The following is a 22,530-nucleotide window of genomic DNA, read 5'->3' as shown; positions in this document are numbered from 1 at the left end:
TCGGCGGGTTTTTATGCTAGCGAGATTCAATCTTTTCCCCTCAGCTGTTGTTTTAGGCAGATATAGGGGTATCCTATAGGGACAGAACCTGCAATTGTCTCTATAGTGAACCTGATTCAGTTGCTCATATCCTTCTACGTTGTCCTCAATATTCTACTATGCGTAGCTATCTGATTAGTCTTCACTTATCTACCACAAGGAACCCGACTGACAATGATCTTAAAATTTTATTGTCTGATAAGTCCCTGGCAATTACTTTGTCTGTCGCCGAATTCTTAGCCTATGTTTGGAAGCTTAGGGTAGGGGCGTACAAGCCTTAACCCCCTTGTATTTTTTAGAATTGCTATATTCTCAACTGAGTCTATTATTTCCGAGAGGTTTATAAAAACGATTCCTTGTTGGTGCAGCATGGTGTAAATTGTTATAATCCATTACTTCGTGCTATTTATTTTCTATTTGTTTCATTGTTCTCTTTGCTGCTGTGTTATGCCAATAAAGGTCTATGTATGTGTATAAAGCAGCTTATCATAATTTCTGGAAATGCCACTGTCAAGGACACTTCACTGAAAGTAAAGTCCTTAAATAGTATAAGCTCATTTTAATCTTTTTGTATTTATTTATTAAATTTCTACCCCGCCCTCCCGCTGAAGCAGCTTTCACAATTTAAAATTGTTAAAGAAGAAGCTCACACAATACTTTAATTTCTCAGGAATCTCAAATATACAGATAAATAGTATATTCTTCTAGTAGCTTAAGTATTTCAGTTATAAAACAAAGTGTTAGCTGCAGCTTATGTCATATCAACAAAATGTTCAGAAATTCATTTTCCCCGGAACTGAAGGACATGATTTTGATGAATGGGTACTTCCTCTAATCCTAGAGAGGCAGGAAGTTGATTGCAGACTTCTGTCTCTGCCTTACAGGAATTGCCCGCCAAGTTTTTTCAGTTTGGAGACTTCCATAGCCATAAAAGCAGTCTGTCAAAAAACCTACTTATGTCTATTCAGAAAGGTTAAACATGTAGAACAGAAGCACAGAGAGGCAGCAGGCCTCAAAAGTAATGTAACAAACTGATACTGTAAGTAGGAAGAATACATATACCAAAGAAAGGTAAGGATAGGTGCCTTGATCCAACTCCCAGGTGTTCCTCTTCCCCTCAAGCAGAGTGTGATAAAATGATGCCCTCCGAGTTCCAGGTAGAAGGAACTTTCACAGTAAGTTCCAATGCTCTATTCCCATAGAACATGAGAGCAAGCTAGGATGTACTGTTAAATGATGGTAACATAGTTTATGTTCCATAATTTCTTACAGGGCAAACTGAAGAATCTTCAAGTGGTAACGAGTGTGTTGAAGAGAGGCAGAAAGTAGAATTTGAGAAAAGCTGGACTTGGACTAATACAACCCCATTCAATAAAAAACCAACCGTAGGAACGGATCAATTACCACTTCTAAACATAGACAGGAAAAATGACACAAATCTGCCTTCTCATCTTATAGCTGCTAATCAAGGAACAGAGTCAAGTGAAAACAAGATCCACACAAGTAGTAGCAAAGATACTTCAGGAAAAGAAAATAGTGATAAATGTGCCCGCCTCACAAACTGCAATTCATTCCAAGAAGGAAGTTCTGAGGCGTCTGAGTTGGCAATGCAGGCATTGAAAAGGGGAAACAGGCAAGTACCTTTGGGATTAGTTGCACAGCATTCTTTGGAAAGTTGCACTCAAATGGCTGAACTTGGGCATCTGTCAAAGAAAACATCAAAGCCTAATGTAGATGAGCCTTCTAACCCTGTAGTATTGGAGAAAAGTTTAGATTTGAGACAACCTCTTCTAGATAATGACAAGCAGATGAAGTTAGGACATGCAAGTCATAACAAAAACCAAGGTTTTGCCAGCTTCAAAACTGTATCTAATAAACAGATAGCTTTCTCTGAAGACAACATCAGAAAAGGCAAACTGCTATTTAAAGACATAGAAGAAGAATTTCTTAAAAGCTTTCCCTGTGAACAAATGCAGTATATTCCAAATCAAAATGTACAAGAAAATGCTGAAATACCTGCAGTCAGAATGAATAAATTAAACAAAAGCATACCCAACTTTTGTCATGTTTCTGATTCACAAGTGAGCCTTATTGAATTCAGTGATTCCAAAAACATGTTTCCTGAGTTTTTCCTAAATGCATCTGTTCAGAATGTGCTTAAAAATCAACAAGGAAAACAAATTTTAACAGCAAGTGAAGAAGCAGAGGTTGCTGAGCTTTCTAGTATACTGGAAGAAACAGGTAGTCAGTTTGAATTTACACAGCTTAGAAAGCAAAGGGCTGTGCTGCAGAACAGTACTTGTAAAGTATCTGGAAGCACAAATAAACATGAAGCATGGAAAGATAATTTTAAGGAAGGCTGCAAATCAAAATCCCAGAGAGACAATGATCAATCTCCCCATAAGTACAGAGACAGAGACACCACTGAAGAATCTGCGATACAGAAACATACCAATGAAGAGCTTACATCAGTTAATTTGTCAAGCAGAAAGCAAAACAGGGAATGCTCTGTTCCAAATGCTTTAGCATCTCTGCATTGTGGCTTGTCTGATTTGGCAGAATGTAGGTCAGCTGGGAGAAAAGAAAGTGCTATTTCTAGTGAGATCTTTAACAAACCTTCAGACTTAGTCAGTGATCTAGATGGAGTGGGTAAAATGCATAGCCTTCATAGAACAAAGTTAAAAAATAATTGTTCAAACAGATGTGATCCTTGCTGGAATAATCCTAGATATATGAAAGAAACGGGCATTGATTGGCATCATATGGTCAAAACAGTAAATGCTGAATACATGATGAAAAATAATGCGAGAGACACTGCTAACTTTGTCAAAGAAAATATGGAAAAGAAGTCAAATAGAACAGGTTATAATGAAGACAATATTATTCATATTTCTAGTACAACAGAAGTTAATCTAAAAATTGTTCAGAAGTATTCTATTCGCATGACAGGAAATGACCTGTCAACCATGGAAAACAATCACAGCATATTAGTCTCACGTCAATTTATAAACTGTGAAGAGACTCACTGTAATGATTTGCAAGAAACTCTGTCTGACCTCACATGTTTAGTTGAAGTAGCTAAAACTGAACAGAATTCCATTTTGAATAATGTAGATGAAAAAGAAAACCTAAATTCGAATCAAAATTCTGATCAACAAGAGAAGAAAGTACATAGTCCAGAGGGTGGTTATTTAGTACCCACCATGGCTAATCAGAACATTCTTGTCCCCCAGGCAAGAAAGAATAAAGCATTTCATGTGTTGGCTGACTGCTGTGTAGGAAAAGAACTAGATGATATGTCATCAACTTCCTGTGGTAAGACAGATGTTGGAAACAAGAAGGGGCCCATCACTTCTGTCAAAAAGAGTATTGATTTAAATCAAGGTGAAAGCTTAAAGCACAATAGTGCAATGGGATTTTGCACAGCTAGTGGTAAGCAAATTGCAATCAGTGACAAATCTTTAGCTAAGGCAAGGTATATTCTTTCAGAAGACAGTACTTTCTCAGAAAAAGATGGTCTTAGTAATTTTGTCAGCCCTGGCATTCAACACTCAATAAAAGAAAATGAGAATGAGAACATTGCCAAAGTAAGAAAGGAATTTGAAGACAGAATTGAAAAGTATAATGAAGTTCTAAATCTTACAATTGGCTCTGATGATCCTCTAGATCTGCTGCCTGATAATGTTACCATTAAGCAGACAGAGACTCTTGAAACAGTTACAAAACCTTCTCTAGAGATTAATACATCTGAAAGAAGAAAAAAATATGACATAACAGAAGGCTTGGTGACAGAGAATAATCCAGCACAGAAACCAAACAAAAGTGATGCTTCAAAAAGTTTATCTATGTATTCTGATAATGACCAGTGTTTACATGTTGAAGAAGGGTCTGGTATTTATGCAAAACAAGACAGTCAGCAGCCATTATCTAGAAATCCAAGTGATGTATTCATTAATAACAACAAGAATTGGGATTTAACTTCTTCCAAAACTAGTTCCTCTATTTTAAAGAGTGAGTGTTCTGCATTACACCATTCATTCAATAATAATGAGACAAATTCCAATGCAGAAAATTTCATTTATATGTCCCAAACAACATCACCAGAAATGTTTAATGCAGAAAAATTTAGCACCTTTGAAGACATACCAAAAAATGTTGATTTTATAGCCCAGAAATGCGATTTGAACCTACTGGACATGAACAACTTACAGAAAGATTTGTCTAGTGAAGTATCCATCTTAGCTTCCAAGCTTTCAACAACTAGGCCAGTTGCATTTAGTACAGCAAATGGTAAAGCTGTCAGAATTTCTCAGGAAGCATTAAAAAAGGCCAGGCAGTTCCTTCATACTGACTGCTATGAATCCACAAAACAGACTACAGAATTTCAGTCTGAAATTAATAAACATGGCATTTTAGAGAGCTGCTCTGATGCTTTAGGAACTTCAGAGAAAATTGCTGCAGAAAATTCAGTTGCAGCCCAATTTCCTGGAGCTGGAAAATATAGCTGGGAAGATAAACAAGCATTACAGTATATGGGAACCATGTCCTTGGATGCTGGTCCTCAGTCAGGTTGTCAAACATCATGTTTTCAAATGATTGATAAGCTCTCTGACCCCTGGGCCTCCAGCAAACGAAATCACATCAAATCAGACTTTACTAGAGATACTGGTAACTGTGAGTTTTTCAGCACAGCAAGCGGTAAACCTGTACAGTTAACTGTAGAGTCATTAAAGAAGGCAAGACAACTTTTTTCTGATATTGAAGAAAATAATTCATCAGTTCACCCGAGTCATGTGTCAAATGACAGTCATGCTGAAGTATTTTCTGTTGGAAATAAAATGACCCCTGGAAAATGCAAACCGTTAATGTCCCCAGGAGAGAGACTTCCAAACACTGAAGTAAATTCACAATTTTGTTTTGGCTTTAGCACAGCAAGTGGGAAACAAGTGCGTGTCTCTGAGAAAGCTCTCCAGAAAGTTACAGGTTTCTTCAAAGAAATTGATGATACAGGCAGCAATAATTATTTTGAGAATGAACAAAATTTACAGCAGGACCATATTTCACCCAAAGAAGCTCCTTGTGTAGAAGCCAAAGCTGATGACGAAGTCATTTCAAAATCTAAACTGCAAGAGAAGTGCAATGCACTTTATTTAACCACAAGCAATCCTAATGAAAAGTCTAAAACACTTAATGCTTCGTCTGAGTCTTATACTGAGAAGTACAAGCAGCCAGTGCAATGGGAAAAACCCTTTCCATATACAAAGCAAATGGCACCTCTGGAAAGACACCAGCCTTGCCGAAATAGGATGAAAACAACAAATGCAACAAAACTCAATACTGTTACTGAAGGAGATCTGGATTCTTGTTATCCTCTGTACTCCCAAACTCCAAAAAATGACTTTGAAACTGAAGCTTCAGAAAGTGCCAAAGCATTCATGGAAGATGATGAGCTCACTGATTCAGAAGTACAGAAAAATAAAGGAATATCAGTCTTTGTTCCTGAGAAAACTAATAATTTGCTATCAAATGCAAGAACTGGGAAAAGGCGCATAGAAGAAGAAAACAAATTTGGTAGGTGATTGTAATTTTTCTTGCACTCAGCTCTTATGTTTACTTGGCAGCACTGCCACTGATTTTGGTTTAATTTATTACAAAGGAGGGAAGAATTAATGTTCTCAGAAAATTTGTAGTCACAGGCCTCATACACCAGTGGGAATGCAGGACTGGGATTTGGGCTGGTGGTGAGCAGATCTTGCACCAGAGAATCCATGAAAGAAAGAGTTGCTTATCTCTTCCTGTATCCAGTGATTATTTTCTTCAGGTCACCCCTCCCTATTGGTTTGGAGACAGCTGTGGGGGGAAACAACCAGAGAAAGGGGGTAGAGATGAGAATGCTTGGGGGGGGGGAATGCTAACAGCGGTCCAATTTTTTAAACTTCACGTTACTAAAACCCCTTTCACTAGGCCCAAGATCCCAGCACATGGCCCTACTATGATTGATAAAATCTGTAACAAATTGTTTATTGAAGGACATTTTGGAAATGATTCAATAGCTCTGCAAAACTCTTGTGAACTAACAGAGCCAACATTAATATAGTCAAAGACCATTCAGAAAGGAGTTTGTGTTTATTAAGTTTCAGGACTTAGTTTGTGAAACTGAAATATATCACCTCATTTAAGAAATGTTGTGAAGAACCATGGTTGACGTATATTCAGAATCAATAAAGAATAAAATCTTATGCAACCACATAGGGTACCCATGCTGCAAAAGGAGTGACAGGGTTGGCCTTTAGAATATAAAACATTTTCCAAGCTTTGGTTTCTAAATAGAACCAAAACATTGGTATAGTAAGGCTGGTGTTTACTTAAGAAAGCCCTTGTCTACATGAAAAGAAAGAAAACACCATCTTAATTCATTCCTTTCATTGATGGTATCAGGTTTTATAGTAAAATATATTAGGCTAAGTATCCTAAATTTGTTTAAAATGCATCTCAAAATAGTCTCTGGCATTTGTTTCCAGGAGAACCTCCTATTAAAAGAAAATTGTTACCTGAGTTTGATAGATCAGAAGGGCGCGACAAATCATCTTTGAAAGCTTCAAAAACTACTCCAGAGGGTAATTATATTTTTCTTCAGGGTTACATCAGTGAATAAAAAGTATGGTATTTGTTCTTTCTCTTTCCATTTTGTTACACAAATTTTTAAACATATTTTAAAACTTGCTTAAATTCCTGGTCCTCTCTCAGAATCCTGCTTTGCAAATAACATTCTCATGAGGGTTCATTCCTCATTTTATTTGTTTGTGCATACTGCTGCATTTAGGCTTACTATGGCTTGTTGCAGGTAGACATCATGTACATGAAAATTTTCCAGTGTGTTTTATAGATTAAAGCAGTAAAATAGTTATTTTAAAAACATTTTCGAAGGAAGAGGAGGCTCATAGACCTGTACACATGCAGAATAGGGAATGGGACATTTCCTGAAATTGCTTGTTCTGTGCAGCATTTAAATGTGCCGTGTCTTCCATTCCTCTGACTCTCAGCTGTGGTTTTGGGAAGTAAAAGAACTGATTTTTCTTTCTTTAGATACAATGAATGACAGAAGGAAGTTCAAATATAGTATCGAATTAAAGCCTGCAATCAGTATCCCTTTCAGGTAAGAAGAATAGGTTGTCACTTCAGTCTAGAGAATCCTTTAGTCATCTGTGTGTGCGTGCATACATTTCCCCATTTTCCTTTCCTATCACCAGTTCCTTGCATTTTATCTGCAAAAGCTTCTGAAACTCACCTGAGTTTCAAAATCACTCAAATGGCACATAGGGCTGTTGTGGCTTCTTGCACACTCAGAGCTCTTTGTGTAGTGCTCTAGATAATGGGTGGGCAGAAGGACACCCTTCCAAGTTAGAAGAAGAAGAACAGGAGGAGGAGATTGGATTTATACCCCGCCCTTCACTACCCAAAGGAGTCTCAGAGCGGCTTACAAACTCCTTTCCCTCCTCCTCCCCACAACAGTAGCTCTCCACCCTTCCTCCAGCGCTGCTATGATCACTTTTGTTAAGTTACCACAGCACCTTGTCTCCTTTCTCTTTCCTGCAAAGGAAGAGGACATTCCTGCACCTTTGCCCTGAACAGGAAGACTACAGCACCAGCACCCTTTCCCATCCACCTGTCTTCCTTTCTTTTCACATACATGCACATTCATGCTTGCTCTGGATGGGAAACAAGTGTGTTATTAACTGTTTCCCCTCCATTAAAGCTGCTATTTGCCTTTTCCGTGGAAGACATAGTGGTAACGGTATGCTTTTTCTCTGCAAGGCAAGTTACAATTTGGGATGGGGTGCTTTGCTTTGGAAGACCATTGGGGAAAGGTTTCCTTTCCTGTGCACTTCAGACTTACTCTGAAGCAGTGTAACTTTTATAAACAGAGTGGCAGGCTCCACCCACCCAACTGCTGTTTTGTGATTGGTAGCTCCCAAGGCTCCTAGAAAAAAAGATGAATTAGTTCTCAGAAACATGCCTCTGCTCTCCCCGCTCTAAATCATGAATTTAAAAGTTTTAAGAAAAAGGTAACTGTGTATCTTCCTGGCATGATTTTAGCTATTTAGCTTGTCAGCTTCATGCTTAGGATGAAGCTGGATATAATTGCAGAGGACTACTTAGATTCATTTATATTTCATTGCTTCTTGTTTTATGGATATTGTGCAATAAATTCAGCGTCTTTGGTACCAGTTTTCTAAAACAGCATTAAGTAACTGTTACATCATTTGTTTGGAAGCTATGAAGTTTATGAGTATAATTAAAAAGCAGCTTGGACAATGCAGAGGCAGGCAATGGCAAACCACTTCTGGACATCTCTTGCCTTGGAAACCCTACGGGGTCTCTAAGTCGGGAGCGACTTGATGTCAAACAACAACAAAAAAGTACAATGAAATAGGTGTACAGTAATCACATGTGTGCAATATGTAGGTTACCAGGTTAATTAACAATAACGTCAAAAGACCCATTCTATTCACTTATGCAAATCCTTATCAAAGTATTTTTATTTGTTCAGTTCTTCCAAAGAGCGGCAAGAAGTTTTGCATCCAAATCTCACCACCCCAGACCAAGATCTGAAAGGATCTAAAAGTAAATCTAATAGTTATCAGGAAGATATGTCAATGCCATCTTTTAGCAGACCATCAGCTTCTTGGACCCCTTTTAATAAGAGCTTAGCTAAGGAAAGCAAGAAGACAGAAAATGATTATATTGTTCAGAAACCTGTCAAAGTCTTTGTACCACCTTTCAAAACAAAGCCAAGTATTTCTGAGGATGAAATAGCTCACAGAAAAAAAGATGACTTACTGGGCAGCAAAAATATTGATAGAAAGGAAAAGCTAACTCCCACAAAGATTCAAGAAAGCACCATTGAACCAGAAGACAATTCCTTTGAAGACAATAGTGCCACACAAATATCTCTAGGGTATTCAGAATTCACAGATACAAATTCAGGTATGTTGGATGTATGTGTGTTGTATGTAACTGTAAAATTTGTTAAATCACTGTCTGCATTTATTGACCAATGGCTTCGCAAACATGACCTTTTTTATTCTCTCTGTGTATTCCTACATATGTAGATTTGTGCAGGCCACATTTCAGAAATTTCTAGAGGTTTGAACTGATGGCTTCCTTAACTTTGCTCTGGCTGATGATGATAACTTTGCTCTGGCTCTAACACAAAATATCCATGTGCTAGACTTCTTGAGCAAACAGAAATGCAAGATAAGACCATGGGAGCTGCTTGTGCCATGTCAGACTTATTATACCCCTACTTCCATTTCTGCTTGCACAAGATGTTGTGCAACCAGTTACTGGGTATAATAATATATAGGTGTTGTACAAGGTCTTGCACAAGTGGAACCACACTACATTTATGTTTCCAATTGTGCATCATTGGAGGTCTTGCACAACCACACTATATTTATGTTTCCAATTGTGCATCATTGGATCCAAGTTGCTGTGGGTTTACACATAAGTGTAGTCGATGCAATTTGTATAAATACTATTGCTGTGGATAACTTGCCCATTACTTTCTCAACCTGCTATATGATCCTGTCACAATTTGTAACATTTTAAGTTCATTTTGGTGAGCTGTGGGCTAAGGTAAAAGCTTAAAAAATCCTTAAGCTTTCACTTTCTTTTTTCTTCCTAAACATTTATGCTGATAAAATTTATAAATTTTATCTTTACTTATTTCTTTCTTAAAATTAAATTTTATTTCTTTCACATTTTACAGTTCTAATTCAATGGTTCATGATGATATACAGAAGGAGATGCAAATAGCAATGAAATAGCCATTGGCAAATGAAAATAGCAAATGGCAATGAAAATACTTAGATCAGAATTTAGGCTTATGCTTTTCTTGTACGAAACAAACCGTGTGTGTCTTAAGTGCTTTAGATGGATAAATTCTATGTATGTATCATAGATACATAGGCTACAAGTAAAAATACCTCTTCATGTACCTTCAGCCTCTCCATTTATTATTTATTTGTGGGGAAAGTTTTTTAAAGGTACAGATCACTCTAAAGCTATATTTCTAAATCTTAGTGTGAACCTGAAATGTTCTCATAATATCACACTCTGATAATATGTTGGTATAGAGAATATCTGAGAACTGTGTCATTATAGTCCCCAACTCCAAATTTTAAAACAGCATCATAGGTTATTATGTGGGGAATGGCCATGGATCTGTGCTATATCATCCGTTTGTATTCAGAAGATCCCAGGTTCAGTCCTTTGCATCTCCAATTTAAAAAGCATCCAGTAAAAGACCTCTTCCTGAGATTCTGTAAAGTTGCTGCCAGCCTGAGTAGAGAATTCTGTTGTTGATTATGGACCAGTGATCTAATATCAGTCAGCTTCATGTATTTGTTATTTCCTAAAATCCCACCAAGAGTTTATATTTGGTAAACCATTAGAGTTCCGAAAATTACAGTACTTGCATATCTGCATATACCTGGGATTTCCATTTTAAATTATTGCACACATCTATTTGGATTTGATCAATATTTTTCTTGACAGATTTAACAAAAATAGTAAAAGATATTCAGTGTGCCAGAAATCTACAAGAAATGAGAATTATAAAGAAAAAAAGGCAAAGAATTTGTCCACAACCAGGCAACCTGTATCTTGTGAAAACATCTGCTGGAGCACGTAGAATTCCTCTTAAAGATGCAGTGTGCAAGAAATTGCCAGGTTCTTATTTCAGTAAACAGGTAGATAATTGTTTAATCTGCTCTATATTTTTGATTAAACATTTAAGCAATTAAACACATTCATATTTATTTATTTATTTGAAATAATTATATCCTACATTTTCTTATGGCAAAACAAGTGATTACAAATCACAATTTAAAACATAAAATGGAAAAGGCATGGACTCCAGTCATTTATATTGATGTGTAGATGCTGATTATTATGTTTAACACACTAAAACATTTTACTTGTGTCTTACCCTTACAGTTATATATGTTTGGTGTTTCTAAGCAGTGCATAAAAATTAACAGCACAAATGCTGAAGATTTTCAGTTTCCCATCCAGGATTTTTTCAGTAAAGAGTATTTTCTAGAAGAAGATGGAATACAACTGGCTGATGGAGGATATCTTGTTCCCACGGATGAGGGGAAGGCAGGCAAAGAGGAATTCTACAGGTATCCTGTTCAAAGCTTGCATGATGCAGTATGTGCCGTGTTTTTAATTGTATTCAGTATTTGTTGTTATAAATCTATCAGGTTTCCATATTGATGTAAATGACTTTTTTATTATGAGATACAAAGACAATTCAATGAGACATTTTTATTCTGGGATACTTTCTGGAAAGCACTATGTTTTTACTCTGTGTTGGCATGGTGGTCCAGAATGCAGCAGTCCAACTGTTATCAGGGGCTAGCTGCAGGAAACACATGTTGCTCATTTTGAAACAGCGTTGTTGGCTGCCAATCTGTTTCTGAGTTCAATTCAAGGTGCTGGTTATAAGCTTTAAAGCCCTTCACAACCTGGGGCCCACATATTTGAAGGACTGTCTCCTCCTTATGTCCCTGCGTGCCATCTATAGTCATCAGTTAGCCATCTGTTGGCTATCCCACCACTTAGGGTGGCCCTTCTGGCACGGATCAGAACCTGGGCCTTTTCCATCGTGGCCCTGGCTCTGTGAACTAGGCTGTCTGAAGAGGGGAGGGGAGGGCCCTTCCTTGGAGATTTTTGGGAGGCCCTGCAAGGCTTGCCTGTTTGTCAGGGCTTTTGAGGGAGTTTGAACTGCAGGCATCTTTTAAGGGGGAAGGATTTGAGGCTTGCTGTTTCGTTTTTGGTTTCAACTGAAAATGTTTGTAAGCTGTCGAACCACAAGGAAAGGCAGGGTATGAATGTTTTAATAAATAAAATAAATCCTCTCTGGAGAACTGTGTTACTAATAGCATCAGGATACTGAAAATATTTAGGAATCAAACTGGATAGACAGATGTGTTAAGCTGTGCACATTTAGGTTTTTTTCCCTTTAGTATAATTTTTCCCCATATTTTTATTTTAGAAAAATGTAAATTACAGAAATCTCACTAATTTACAAGCTACATATAATCAAATATTTGAGTATAGCCACTGATCACAATATTACACTTAGCGTCAGCTAATGGGTTAACTCATTACGGGCCACCAGTGTACTTCAGACGTATTTCATATCATATTTAGAGCCATACATATTTAGAATTTTTTCCCTTTAGGACAGTTTAACTGGAGACAGTTTTCAAAGCCTTCTCTACTTCACATGAAAAGGCATTTCAAAAGCACTATTTTAGTTTGTTGATACTTTGTAAACAGCCATTTTGTTTCTGACACAGCCAGCATTTAGTGTATTGTAGCCACAAATATTATTTATTGTTAAAAGAGTTTTATTCCATAATAACTTCATATTCTAATAATTTTAACAGGGCTTTATGTGATACACCTGGAGTAGATCCAAAGCTCATTTCAAAAGCCTGGGTCTACAACCACTACAGATGGATCGTATGGAAATTGGCATCTATGGAAGTTGCATTTCCACAAGAATTTGCCAATAAATGCTTGACTCCAGAAAGAGTCCTATTTCAGCTAAAATACAGGTATAAAACAGATTCGAAATGTGAATTCCTGTATCACTGGCTGTGGTGCAAGCATGTATTACTTTTACAGTGCAGTCCTAAGAAGAGTTACACCTTTCTAAGCCCACTGACTTCAGTGGACTTGGAAGGGATAGCATTATTAATCTGAGAATTTTAATTTGGTGAACGATCTTCTGTAACTGCGTTCATCCCTACTTTTGCAGAGAAATGTAGTTTTGCAGTGTGAAATTGGCTGCTATTATTCTGAAAGGAAATCTTTTCAGTATTTGTGTTTTTGTATAAAATTTGAAGCTGTTATATATTTTTCATTTTGATAGGTATGATGTGGAAGTTGACAAAAGTCATCGATCAGCCATCAAAAGGATAACAGAGAGAGATGATGTTGCTGGTAAAACACTCATACTCTGCATTTCTAAAATTATATCATTAAGTGCAGATGTCTCACAGATCTGTGACAAAGGCACTGCAGTGGAAAACAAACGAGAAGCGGCTGTGATTGAAATTACAGATGGCTGGTATGGGATCAGAGCTGCCTTGGACTCTGCTCTGCAATCACTGTTGCGTAGAGAGAGGCTGTGTGTGGGTCAGAAGATCATTGTACATGGAGCAGAACTTGTAGGTTCACAGGACGCATGCCCTCCCTTGGAAGCACCAGAATCTCTTATGTTAAAGGTAAGATTATAAAACAACTGTGAACTGAGTGAGTCTGTTTCAAGCTAGTACCAATTCTGTCTTATATTGTTTTAGGAACAGATGGTGACATGGTAAATAACTGCACTCTCTGTTTGCTTCCATTTCCTATTCAACCCTTTATGTACTTGTATTTCAAATTATAGACCTATGGATAGGGCTCTGTCTTTTTTGTTCAATGTGGCATGTCATGGGTTGGATCCAATGATTCCCCTTCTGTCTCTCCCATGGGCGGAGCTGCACCAGTGGACAAGAGGGTGATTTCACCCTTACCCATTTGCATCCCTCACTGTAGCCAACTGGCCTATGTGATTATTGCTGTGTACAGATTCTGTGACCCTTGGGTTGGAAGGGGCCACTGGAAGAAGGGGCACATGGGAAAAATCCATGATCCTGGTGCATGCAGATCACTGGATCAAACCCCATGTACTATATTTTTATGTCATTAACTACTTTATCAACAATCCTTTGATAAGTTTCCTCAGAGCATGAAAATTGCTTGCAAACCAGCACTGCAAGCCCTGAAAAATACTAACTTTTGGTCCAGGAATTTGTGGAACATGCTTCCAACTAATACGTATAAGGCTCTAAATTGACTTTTCTATAGAAGCTGTGTTTGCAGCTGCTTACTAACGTCGTTGTCTAGATTTCAGCTAACAGCACTCGACGTGCACGATGGTATGCCAAATTAGGATATCACAGGGATCCCCGGCCTTTCTGCTTGCCTTTGGCATCACTCCATAGTGATGGTGGGACTGTTGGTTGTGTTGATATCCTTATTCAAAGAGTTTACCCCACACAGGTTAGTACAGTACAATAATGTCCAATCTTTTCCATGTAGAGCAAACTAAAATAAAGCAGCTGATTTAATTTTCAATGAACATTTATTCCAGTGGATGGAAAAGTTATCAACAGGCTCCTATGTATTTCGTAATGAACGAGCTGAAGAAAGAGAAGCTGCAAAGCATAAAGAAAATCAACAGAAAGCCATGCAAGCATTACTTGCAAAAATACAAGCTAAATTTGAAATGAAAGAGGGTAAAACATCAATATTTACTCTTCTATGTTGATTTTTAGAATGCTGAATTGTACACTTCTTGTGTAATTTTATTCCTGTACCCTTAATATGCCTAATATGGTGACACTTAATGCCTTTTTATGTGCCGTTAATTTGGCATACGGTTAGGTATGCAGGCACCAGGATGTGGGAGAACAATTTCTAAATTTTACTACTAGGGTAGCTTCTGCCTTTAATACTTCTACAGGTGAGATTTATCCTGGACAGTAGGCTCATAATGCTGCTGATTTGATCCAGCCTTGATCAGTGTGTGCACTGTAATTGAGTGATCTAGAAAATAATGCAGTAGATGGTAAATAGCAATCTGTGCATGGATGTCCTGCGCAGGATAAAATATATGAGGCAGAGTCCAAGAAAGACTATAACTTTGTAGTTAGTAGGCAGATTTAATCCATGGAAATTCATCACCTATGTTCCTCCACCATATATCATCTGTTCACACATTAGCCAAGTTTTCTTGTATGGAACTCTGCAGTATATTGTTGCATCTTGCCTGCTGCCAGACACATATGTTACCATTTGTGATCTGTTAGTATACCATGTGGTGCTTGCTTGCCACTGAAGACTGACATTTTTGGTTGGTGCAGAATGTGGCAGTCTGCCTCTTTATAGATGCATTGCAAAAAGTACATAGTTACAAGTGTTTAAACACAAGGCAGAAAAGGGAATGAACACAAAAGAGGTTAAGGCTAGCTAGTGGGAGAGCTACTGGTGGGGTAGAGAGGATTGAAAATAAGTGTCCATAGGTGACCACTTTCTAAGGGAGAGATGAGCCCCTGACATTGCCTGATAAGAAGAACTGATCTGATTTTATTTTAATGGAATGTTTAAAGTTCTTATAATTGTTCCTTGGCCTGGGCTATTAATTAATATATTTCAACAAATCAGATGAAGGCAAAAGATCACTGAGATCTCGCATGCTAACCAGACAACAGATTCGTTCCCTGCAAGATGGTGCAGAGCTTTATGAGGCAATTCTTAATGCTCCTGATCCATCTTACCTGGAGGTAAGATTACATTTCGAATATTAGAACAATTTCTGCTCTTCAATGAGTCACTGAGTTTTTAAATGGTGAATTTCTTCTGGAGACGATGCCTTCATGGGTCCAACTAAGCTAATTATGTACAGCAAGTCACGGGATTGGGGATGGGAAAAAGATGATGATGAAGAAGAAGAGATTGGATTTACACCCCGCCTTTCACTACCTGAAGGTGTCTCAGAGTGGCTTACAAACTCCTTTCCCTTCCCCTCCCCACAACAGACACCCTGTGAGGTAGGTGGGGCTGAGAGAGCTCTGACAGAAATTGCTCTTTTTCAAGAACAGCTCTTATCAGAACTACGGCTTGCCCAAGGTCATCCAGCTAGGTGCAAGTGGAGGAGTGGGGGAATCAAACAAGGTTCTCCCAGATTAGAGTCTGCGCACTTAACCACTACACCAAACTGGTGTATAAAGGTGTCTATAAAGGTTATCTGCCCTCTGTAGTTTTGGATGTAAGTGTGTCAGAAGGAATGTATGAACTCAAGAGTAAGAGTAAGAGGACTGAGGATACGAAGTTATACAGAACCTTAAATAGACTTAAGATACAGGGTTGGATCCTAAGGAGAACAAATCCATAACTCCAGTGTTAGAAGGCTCCAGTTCTGTGTTCTACTGCTGTCATGAACAGATCTTTAGGATCCAGTCTGTAGGAGATGATATTGCACTTGCCCAGTTTTGCTGGAGGTTCACAGAATTCATCAGGCAAAGGAAGATAAGAATTGACAAAGGAAGAAAGTTGGAGGCAGTGAAGCCTACAAGAAGGCTTTGTAGGGCTTGGGTGGAGGGGGGAACGAGAATAATGTTTTGGACATTTTACTTCAATCAAAAAAGGAGAAAATCAAGAATCATTTGAGCTTTTTTAATTATTACTGATTGCTCATAGCAGTCCTGTGGTTGTTCCAGAAACTGTTTACACTTCAGAGCAAATGATTTTCAAAAAAACAAAACACATTTGATTTTCAAAAAACAGTGTGTCTATTAAGAATTATGCTATTTTCTCCATTTATTAGTAAAGGCGTGAGAAGTTAATCCAGTGTTATGTTTCTGATTGCAGGGCTATTTCAGTGAGGAGCAATTAAAAGCCTTGAACAGACACAGGCAGATGGTAAATGATAAAAAGCAAGCACAGATAGAAGCAGAATTCAGAAAAGCAGTGGAATCTACTAACCAGGAGGAGCATAGTTGCTGCAGAAGGGATGTAACTACTGTGATGAAACTACGTATTGTGGATTATGGGAAAGAAGAAAGAGGCAAAGGTTAGTAAAGATTAGAGCCTGAGTTACCTCTCTATCTTAAGTTCAACTGTGTGTCTTCCATAGAACTGACAGTCCAATGGAACCATATTGTTGTTGCAGAATTAATAGATTTCATTTTATTTTTAGAAGTTCTATTGAACATCTGGCGTCCATCATCACATGTTCATGCCCTCCTCAAGGAAGGATGTCGGTACAGAATCTTCCAGCTAGTCGCATCCCAATCCAAAGGCAAGTTGGAGACAGCTAATGTACAGCTAACGGCTACCAAGAAAACTCAGTATCTACAGCTACCGGTAAATTCCTTGATCCTAACTTTTGACTTGCAAATGTGAATTGACATAAAGCTTTAAGTATCTGCAATAATGTTCATTCTACATCTTTAGGTCTCTCAGGAGATTCTAGAACATATTTACAAGCCGAGGGAGTGTCTGAGTTTCAGCAAGATATTGGAGCGCTCTTTCCAACCATCCTGCTCTGAAGTGGATTTGGTGGGATATTTAGTTTCTCTCAGGAAAGGAACAGGTATCCTGTAGTTACCATATTTACATTCTTGGAACAGAATCTTTATTGGGGTGGATAATTTTAATCATCCCATGGGGATGAGAGGCTGGAAGTTCTTATTCCTGGTATGTAAGGGCAAGTTTGGAGTCAAGTTTTTATTCCTGTTAAAAGAGACTTCATAGTGGTTCAGGAGATCCTATGGGGAATTGCTTAATAATAATTTTCTGGTGATTTAAATATTTAAGACAACTATATAAGTAATCTTGATTTAAATGTGCCTTAAAGGTTAGGTCTTTGATAATGAAAGGACACACACCACTCTTTAATTTTGTCTCATAAGAACAAGTAACAATATTTTGTAGATACAAATAGAGCCATACTGATTGTTTAATGTTTTGTTAAAGTATATTTTTAAAATATTGCCCTTTATACTTCATTGGAGATGCTAGGAGTCTCTCAGATTGTTTCTGTGACACCAGAATATTCGGAAATTTTGACCAACCACAATCCATAAATTTTGACACATGCCGCCTACAAATGTCAAAAGTACTCAGTTTTCTTGCCATTTGAAAATGTTTGCAGTAAAGGATCAGTGCTGGCGGCAACACAGTACAGAATACTTATTCTGTGTGTCTGCTCCACATTTCAGTTATAGTAATGTGTATTGCATTTATTCTAGCCTAGTTTTTCCAGCAAGTCCATGCCACCAACAGTACGCTACATGTCTCACTTTTCCAACAAGCATTGTTACTACTAATGGTGACAGTCAACATAGCTGCACGGTATTGGGGTGGATCCAACCATCTACCACGGAGACTTCCTCCATCTTAGGTAAAAGAGCCTTTTAAGTTGAATGGAGGAAAGCCTCAAATCTTGCTCCAGTGTAGTGGTAGGATCCACCCTGTTATTTTGTTACTTTAGCATGATGCATTACAAAACGCTATCTCCTGTTACTCAGGAGCAGTTTTTTGGACTTGGAGGAAGGCAAAGGGCAGAATCACACTTCAAATGGATGTCCACTAACAGATCTTAGGATTCAATCCACATTACTTGCTTTTATGAATCACAATACAAATATTAAAAGGTTCTGCACCCTGACCTGAATAGCCCAGGGTAGCCTGATCTCATCAAGAGCTCAGAAGTCAAGCAGAGTGGCCCCGGCCAGTATTTGGATGGGAGATCACCAAGGAATACCAGAGTCACTCTGCAGAGGCAGGCAATGGCAAACTACCTCTGAATGTTCCCTGCCTTGAAAACTTTATGGGGTTGCTATAAATTGGCTGTGACTTGGCAAAAAAGGAGAAAGATCTGATATGATATACAGAATTAATGTAAGTAAATTAATTTGTTTTAAAAAACATGAACACAACAGATATAACATGAAATGTCTTAATTGTATCTTATTTTAAATTGGTAAAATGGTTAACGTGGAAACACTGAAATGTAAAAATTTAATTTTAATCATTTTTTTCATTTTGGTTCTAGGTTCATCTGTGTTGTATTTGTCAGATGAAAGTCATAATCTGATAGCAATCCAAATCTGTACAGATTTTAAGCAGTTTGCTGCTGAAGACATTATTGTTCCTTCTAAGTTGATTTCTGCAAGCAATCTTAAGTGGCAACCTAAATGCAGATCAGACATTCCAACTTTATTTGCTGGAGACCTTACTGCATTCTCCTCAAATCCAAAGGAAAGACATCTTCAAGGGAAATTTAATGAACTGAAAAATATTGTAGAGGTAAGCATCATTAATTTCTAGTGAAATTGCTGGGCATATTGAGATCAATCATCCGGAATTCTCAGGACATGCATAAAGTAGGGGGGTTGTGTGTTTTTTTTTAAAATACGGCTTAATGCATACATCTCAGATCCTAAAAACAAACGAAAACAAGGTTTATGAAGCACGGGAATGAAAAATGATCTGTCATGGCATCATGATAAAGCTGTGTATGTGATGGCTGCTTGACATTACATAAGAACATAAGAGAAGCCAATGTTGGATCAGGCCCATCCAGTCCAACACTCTGTCACACAGTGGCCAAAAATACCAGGTGCCAGCAGGAGGTCCAGCAGTGGGGCCAGGACACTAGAAGCCATCCCACTGTTGCCCCTCCCAAGCACTAAGAATACAGTGCATCGCTTGCTCCAGACTGAGAGTTCCTATCTATGCCTTGTGGCTAATAGCCACTGATGGACCTCTGTTTCATATGTTTATGTAATTCCCTCTTGAAGTCATCCATACTTGTAGCTGCCACCACCTCCTGTGGCAGTGAGTTCCATGTGTTAATCATTCTTTGGATGAAGTACTTCCTTTTATCTGTTCTAACCGGACTGCTCAGCAGTTTCGTTGAGTGCCCACGAGTTCTTGTATTGTGAGAAAGGTAGAAAAGGACTTCTTTCTCTACCTGCTCTATCCCATGCATAATCTTATAAACCCCGATCATGTCACCCCTCAGCCGTCGTTTCTCCAAGCTAAAGAGCCCCAAGCGTTTTAACCTTTCTTCATAGGGAAATTGTTCCAACCTTTTTATCATTCTAGTTGCCCTTTTCTGCACTTTTTCCAATGCTATAATATCCTTTTTGAGATGTGGTGACTAGAACTGTACACAGTACTCCAAATGAGGTCGCACCATCGATTTATACAGGGGCATTATGATACTGGCTGGTTTGTTTTCAATTCCCTAATAATTGTGAGCATAGCGTTGGCCTTCTTTATTGCAGTCGCACACTGTCTAGACATTATCATTGTGTTATCTACTATGCCTCCAAGATCTCTCTCTTGGTCAGGTTTGTGCCTGTCATTATGCCATGTTACTCCAGCAAAACTTTGCTCCTTGCTAAACTTAGTCCAGTAGCCTGAATTTCCGTGACTAGTCTGATCTCATCGGTCCTCAGAAGCTAAGGAGGGTCAGCCATGGTTAGTACTTGGAAGACTGGGGTTGTAAGACAGAGGCAAACCACCTCTGTTCCTCTCTTGCGTTGAAGACCCCATGGTACTGGGTCGCCATGATTCAGTTGCGACTTGATGGCACACAATAATAGTTGTTCAGGTGGGTAGCTGTGTTGGTCTGCAGAGTAGAACAAAGTTTGAGTCCAGTGGCACCTTTAAGACCAACAAAGTTTTATTCAAAGTGTAAGCTTCCGTGTGCAAAGCACACTTCTTCAGACAAACAGTAGTTGTTGTTACTGTTATTATTCTTAAACTTAGTCCTCAGTAGCCTCTGAGCCGGGATTTTTTCTGTATTTGTTTCTGAATGTGAACATGATAAATGACCAATGTTTAAAATTGGGTGATCATAATTAGGTGATTTACAGCCTGCTGAAAGTTGCATTCTTCATTAAAATACCCATTCAACTGTTGCAGAGGATTTTGAGCTTGCATCATCAGGTCGAAATTTACCTTTTCTCCCAGGCATTCTGCTGATTGGTGGGTTTGTTTTGCTTTTTTCCCTTTTGCTATGTGACTCCTATTAATGGTGCCACCATTACTGAGATTAATGAGATACCTATTTTTATTAATTAATTTATTTTTGTTTTATTTAAAAAAATTGTTTTATTTTTTGTTTTATTAAATTTATACCCCACCACTCCCTCAACAAATGATGCTTGGATGGCTTACAACAAAGTAAAATACAATTCTGCATAAAAGCAGTAAGAATAATAAATATATAACACAATTGTTGCTGTTTTATCATAAATTTGACACACATAGATTTCCTGTATTTGTTAAATGTTTAAATTAACATTTGTAGCTCGTTTAGTTTTATCAGTCAATTCTGTCTTTATCATAAACTTTCCCAGAATAAAATTGGCTCAGAGCATATATGCTTAAAATAAACACAAAGTTTATTTATTTTTAATGGAAACCCTCTTCTTTTGTCCTGTAGAACAACAGCTATTTTGGCAAAGATGCACAACAGAGACTTACAAATTTGCTTCAACTAGCAAACCCACTAGCTGCAGCATTTAATTTGCCCAAAGAATGTGGTTTGAATCCTTTTCCTTCCTCCTGGAAATCTAGTGCAAGAAATACACATTCAGTAAGTTTATTAAATGTCTTGACATGATAAATGCCTCTAGGGTAGCTATAACAAAACCCTTTAAATAAGCGTACTCTTGAGAGAATAATATTTATTGCTGTTTACTGGGTAGAAACGTCTGAGGAAATTTAAACCTAAAGTCTTTTTTCACTGTCAATTAGATTGCAACTCCTACCAATGAACTAAGACATCAGGGCCCGTTGACAGTTGGAAAGCAGAATTCAACACCATCAGTTTCGCTAGGCTCGGGAAAAATGATCCAAGAGCTGCAAGAAACGTCTAAGAACCTTAAGAAGAGGAAAGCAATGGACCTGCTCAGTCAAGTGCCTTCCCCTCCTCCAGTGAAGCCAATCAGCACATTTGTTTCTCCATCTCTGAAAAAAGCATTTCAACCACCTCGAAATTGTGATACCCAGCATGCAAGATCATTAGAATGGACAGCTTGTAAACCTGTAAAAAAACCTTCCTTGAACAGATTAAATGAGGCTTGCTTTCCTCTTGAAAACAATTTTGTTGCTGATGAAGAACTTGCCATGATAAATACGCAAGCCCTTTTAAATAACTTTCCAAAAGAGAGAAGAGTTGACTTTACAGATAAAATTACTTATGCGGTACTTAGTGATTCACCAGATGGCTGTTTACCAAGAGAGACTTCTTCCCAGTCAGCTGGTAGAAAAGATACATTGCAAGAGAGTAATAAAGGAACTGAGACTCCCGGAAGGGGCGCAAGTGTAACTAAGAGTTCATTGGCTGTGCAGCAAAGACAACGAAGATGGAAATAGTAATAAAAGCCTGTACATTTATTGTATATTTTAATATTTAAAGAACACTTTGAATATTGGTTTCACTGTTTGCCTTATTGTACATATTTCAGTTCCGTTCAAAATAAAGATTAGTTAAATGATTTGTCCTCTGCAAAATGGAATACTAAGAGAGCCTGACAAGACTGGTGGTAAATTTTACAAGTTCCTGAAATGCAGTGGTGATACATGTTGAACTAAGTACCAGCAGGGATACTTGCAGGGAGCAGGGCATCTCAGTTCTCCTTCTCCACTACTTTCTTTTCTTTGAAAGCGCCCATAGCTTTCCCCATTTTCCTGCTTCCCACCAACGAGCCAACCTAACTTTGTCTGCCTATCTTCGTTTTTCTCACCTTTACTCCCCAGCAGCCTCTATCTGGACAGTTATGACTGAGTTGTACAATGCCAGCCTTCAGGCCAGGCCCAGTTGCAAGGTGGGGAACCCACAAGGAC

At 38.1% G+C, this 22,530-nt stretch overlaps 1 protein-coding gene across 1 annotated transcript in view; it reads left to right on the top strand.

Annotated features, from left to right (window-relative positions):
• BRCA2 (breast cancer 2) overlaps positions 1–22,524 on the top strand; it is a 40,687-nt gene extending 18,163 nt beyond the window's left edge. The window contains exons 11-28 of the mRNA XM_015424196.1: positions 1,312–5,610; positions 6,561–6,656; positions 7,126–7,195; positions 8,591–9,027; positions 10,600–10,793; positions 11,041–11,228; positions 12,501–12,671; positions 12,989–13,343; positions 14,008–14,163; positions 14,255–14,399; positions 15,074–15,079; positions 15,328–15,446; positions 16,534–16,735; positions 16,862–17,028; positions 17,119–17,257; positions 18,722–18,975; positions 21,125–21,277; positions 21,439–22,524. Coding sequence (XP_015279682.1) covers positions 1,312–5,610; positions 6,561–6,656; positions 7,126–7,195; positions 8,591–9,027; positions 10,600–10,793; positions 11,041–11,228; positions 12,501–12,671; positions 12,989–13,343; positions 14,008–14,163; positions 14,255–14,399; positions 15,074–15,079; positions 15,328–15,446; positions 16,534–16,735; positions 16,862–17,028; positions 17,119–17,257; positions 18,722–18,975; positions 21,125–21,277; positions 21,439–22,059 — 7,772 coding nt within the window. The 3' untranslated portion in view covers positions 22,060–22,524. The remainder of the gene's footprint in view (positions 1–1,311; positions 5,611–6,560; positions 6,657–7,125; positions 7,196–8,590; positions 9,028–10,599; positions 10,794–11,040; positions 11,229–12,500; positions 12,672–12,988; positions 13,344–14,007; positions 14,164–14,254; positions 14,400–15,073; positions 15,080–15,327; positions 15,447–16,533; positions 16,736–16,861; positions 17,029–17,118; positions 17,258–18,721; positions 18,976–21,124; positions 21,278–21,438) is intronic.
• The last annotated feature ends 6 nt before the right edge of the window (positions 22,525–22,530 follow it).

This window comes from Gekko japonicus, unplaced genomic scaffold (genome assembly GCF_001447785.1).
Source record: "Gekko japonicus isolate JY-2015 unplaced genomic scaffold, Gekko_japonicus_V1.1 scaffold1403, whole genome shotgun sequence".
In the NCBI taxonomy this organism is placed as follows: Eukaryota; Metazoa; Chordata; class Lepidosauria; order Squamata; family Gekkonidae; genus Gekko; species Gekko japonicus.
This window is presented reverse-complemented; position numbering and strand designations above follow the sequence as displayed.